Raw genomic sequence first — 3,349 nt, forward strand, 5'->3', positions numbered from 1 at the left:
ATTAGTTTAGATCAAATCAAAATTTTTTTAAAAAATCATCAAATCTAAATCACACTACAAATAAAATTAATCTTGGAATAAAATAAATTTTGGCTCAAAATCGGTCTAAACCGCACCGCCAATTCCCCTGACGGCACATATGGTGTGACGGGTTATCGGGTTAATCCCCAACCCCTGCTTCAGTTCTTCCTCTTCCCATCCCCAAGTTCCACTGCTTCTTCTTCTTCTTCATCGCATCGCATCACAAATAAAGAATCTGAAGAAATGGATCCAATTATGCCGATTGTAGCACTGTCAGTGATCCTGGGAGCAATCATTGCATTCCTCTTCTTCAACACTTACTTCCGTAACCGCCAATCGGAGATTCGATCCCTCGCCGATCCCAATATCAATCTCAAACCCCCCTCCTCCCATTCCAAACCCTCCCACCCACCTCCTTCCAAGAAAACCCACTCCAAATCCCACTCCCACTCCGATAAGGTCCCTTTTCCCCCTTTTTTTTATCGATTAAAAATGATTTATTTTATGTAGTATGTATTCTTTCACTCTTTTCTAGTTCCTCTGGCATTGCATGCATTTCTTTAGTGATGTGAAAAAAATTATCCATTTCCCTCTCATGGATGTGTCTGCAATGATGTATTATTATGTCTTACACTTATTTTTTTGCAATGATGTTTGAATGTTTAATTATGGTTGAAGTTATTGAGCTAGTTTCAACTTGTACGGTTAAGTAGTTGTTAGTTGTAAGTTTTAACTAACTAAATTATCAACCAAAATAATGTTTAATATGTTCGAGAAAAAATGGGTTATGTTAGTGGTTGTATTTACTGTTTTGGTCATTTGGGGGTAGTGATTGAGATAGTTGAGTAATTTACTTGTTTAGAAATTATGGGGTCTGGATTTAAGTTTTTCTGTTTGTGTCACATTAGGATCAAACCAAGCGACATCATCCATTGGATTTGAACACCCTGAAAGGCCATGGTGATGCTGTTAATGGGTTATGCTTCTCTCCTGATGGGCAAAATCTGGCAACAGGTATTCGGATATTCTGTTTACATCTGTTTAGTTGTGCCAGTAGTTTACTACCTAGTTAAAGGAGATTTTCTCAACCCTCATGGATGCTCATACATGATCCTTGTTCAAGTTTAATTTTAGATTTAAAATTTCTGTAGCAAAAAAAATATGTTTCCATAGTTCTGTTTATATATGTACGTTGTTCAAGTGAAGAGTCGTGAAGATAAATCTCACAGCTTTCGTGGATATGATTTATGATTATGAAATGATTGATTAAAAAATCCAGTTCAACACTTTCTCTACAGAAGTTGACAAATAAATGCACATCCAAACCTCATTGTGGACTTATTTATTTATTTTGTCAAGTGTAACGAAATTATGAGCTGGGTAGCCATAAACCCACCTGCTTTTATCCCATAAGGCCTTTGAAGTTGCGGACAAACTGCCCATGACGCAAAGTATCTCCTAAAATTACATATTGCAACACATATTTTTGCCTCAATATTCACATACCTAGTTGTCACTTCACATTTGCTGACATGTAGTTATAAATAATGCGTCACTGTTGTAGGCTATTTTCTTTCTAGTTAATATAACCTAGGATTGAAAGGGAGCCCTAGAGCAATGATTGAGTTGTTTCCGTGTGACCTCAAGGTCACGGGTTCAATCCGTGGAAACAACTACTAATGTAATGGCTAGGCTGCGTACATTACACCCTTTGTGTACGACCATTTCCCAGACCTTGTATTAATGCAGGATGCTTGTGCATTGGACTGCCTTAATATAACCTAGGATTCCTAACTGTTCCAATTTTTCTAATGATCAATTTTGTTTTATTTTTCTACTTGTTTGAGCTATTAAGCATAATATATGAACCTTTTTCTTATGTTCTTACAATGTTTTATTGTTGCAAACAGCTTGTGCGGATGGAATAATAAGGATATTTAAGTTGGAGGATGCTTCAAGTAAAAGTTTCAAGTATGTGAATTTCAAAAATCTCTTCGTATGTTTACACGTCATCTTGATATTATTGATGCTCTATTTGCCTAATCTTTATCTTCCCCTTTTAACTCTTGTGCAGGTTTATGAGAATCAATTTGCCTGCTGGAGGTCATCCAATGGCTGTTGCATTTTCTGGTGATACATCCTCCATTGTTGTGGCATCTCATACACTCTCTGGTAGTTCATTATACATGTATGGGGAAGAGAAACCTAAAGCTTCTGAAAACAACACACAAACAAAGCTTCCTCTCCCCGAAATTAAGTGGGAACATCACAAAGTTCATGACAGAAGAGCTATAATAACTTTGTTTGGAGCCAAGGCAAGTTATGGAAGTGCCGATGGAAGTACAATTATTGCCTCATGTTCAGAAGGTATTTTTAGCATAATGCCATGTTGGAATTATAGACAAAATGTTATGTCACACTTTATATATTGCTCTCATTTAATAGTATTCAGCAACTATAAAGGGAATGTCAATGTTAATTAAATATATCTTGTTGAGAAAGAATTGGGTTTTATGGTAAAAGGATTTAGAATAGAATACGGGCTCCTATATGTCTTGCCTTTGCTTGTCTGAACGGCTGGACCTTTGTATATGACTGCAAACTGCTGTACAGCTTTCAGCTACCAGTACCACAAACGATCTTACGTTTCTATGATTCAAACAGACCATGTTTTATGCTTTTATTTATTATTCAAATGTATGTTGTTTTATTATGCCTTTATCTAGCTGAATGAAAATATCAACCCTATCTTTACACCAATATATACTGCTTGATGGTTGCTTTCTACAGTCTGTCCAAAATTTTAATTTCTGATGCAGGGACTGATATCATGCTTTGGCATGGAAGAACTGGGAAGAATGTGGGTCATGTCGATACTAATCAATTGAAAAATAACATGGCTGCTATATCACCCAATGGGCGTTTTATTGCGGCTGCGGCCTTTACTGCAGATGTTAAGGTAAATTCTGTGAGTTACAGAGTTTCTAATCTTTTTTTTTTGTGTCTCACATGCACTTAACCAGCGTTATGCTATAGGAGGTAGGAGGTAGCCTTTTAAGTTTCCTCTCCTATTCCTGCACTAACTAGGGTTGAATTCCAGTTTTAGTCCCTTATCCTAGCCCATGCAATGAGGCTGCACCCAGTAGTATTTAATATATTTTGTGCTTTCCTTGAAAAGTATCCTGTTGTATTTATTTCAATTCAATTGAAACAATTGATAATAAGCAACATGGAAAAGTTGCTACTTTCATTTTTATATATATATATTTGTACAAAGTTTATGGTAAGATACGTGATAAACCTTGTTCTGTGGAGCAGTTGGTAAACT

The 3,349-nt window shown here is 36.2% G+C and overlaps 1 protein-coding gene across 1 annotated transcript in view; it reads left to right on the forward strand.

Annotated features, from left to right (window-relative positions):
* LOC107639763 (transducin beta-like protein 2) overlaps positions 96-3,349 on the forward strand; it is a 6,531-nt gene continuing 3,277 nt past the window's right edge. Inside the window, exons 1-5 of the mRNA XM_016343362.2 lie at positions 96-480; positions 930-1,035; positions 1,932-1,992; positions 2,096-2,388; positions 2,841-2,980. Of these exons, the coding sequence (XP_016198848.1) occupies positions 265-480; positions 930-1,035; positions 1,932-1,992; positions 2,096-2,388; positions 2,841-2,980 (816 nt within the window). The 5' untranslated portion in view covers positions 96-264. The remainder of the gene's footprint in view (positions 481-929; positions 1,036-1,931; positions 1,993-2,095; positions 2,389-2,840; positions 2,981-3,349) is intronic.

This window comes from Arachis ipaensis, chromosome B04, assembly GCF_000816755.2.
Source record: "Arachis ipaensis cultivar K30076 chromosome B04, Araip1.1, whole genome shotgun sequence".
NCBI lineage: Eukaryota > Viridiplantae > Streptophyta > Magnoliopsida > Fabales > Fabaceae > Arachis > Arachis ipaensis.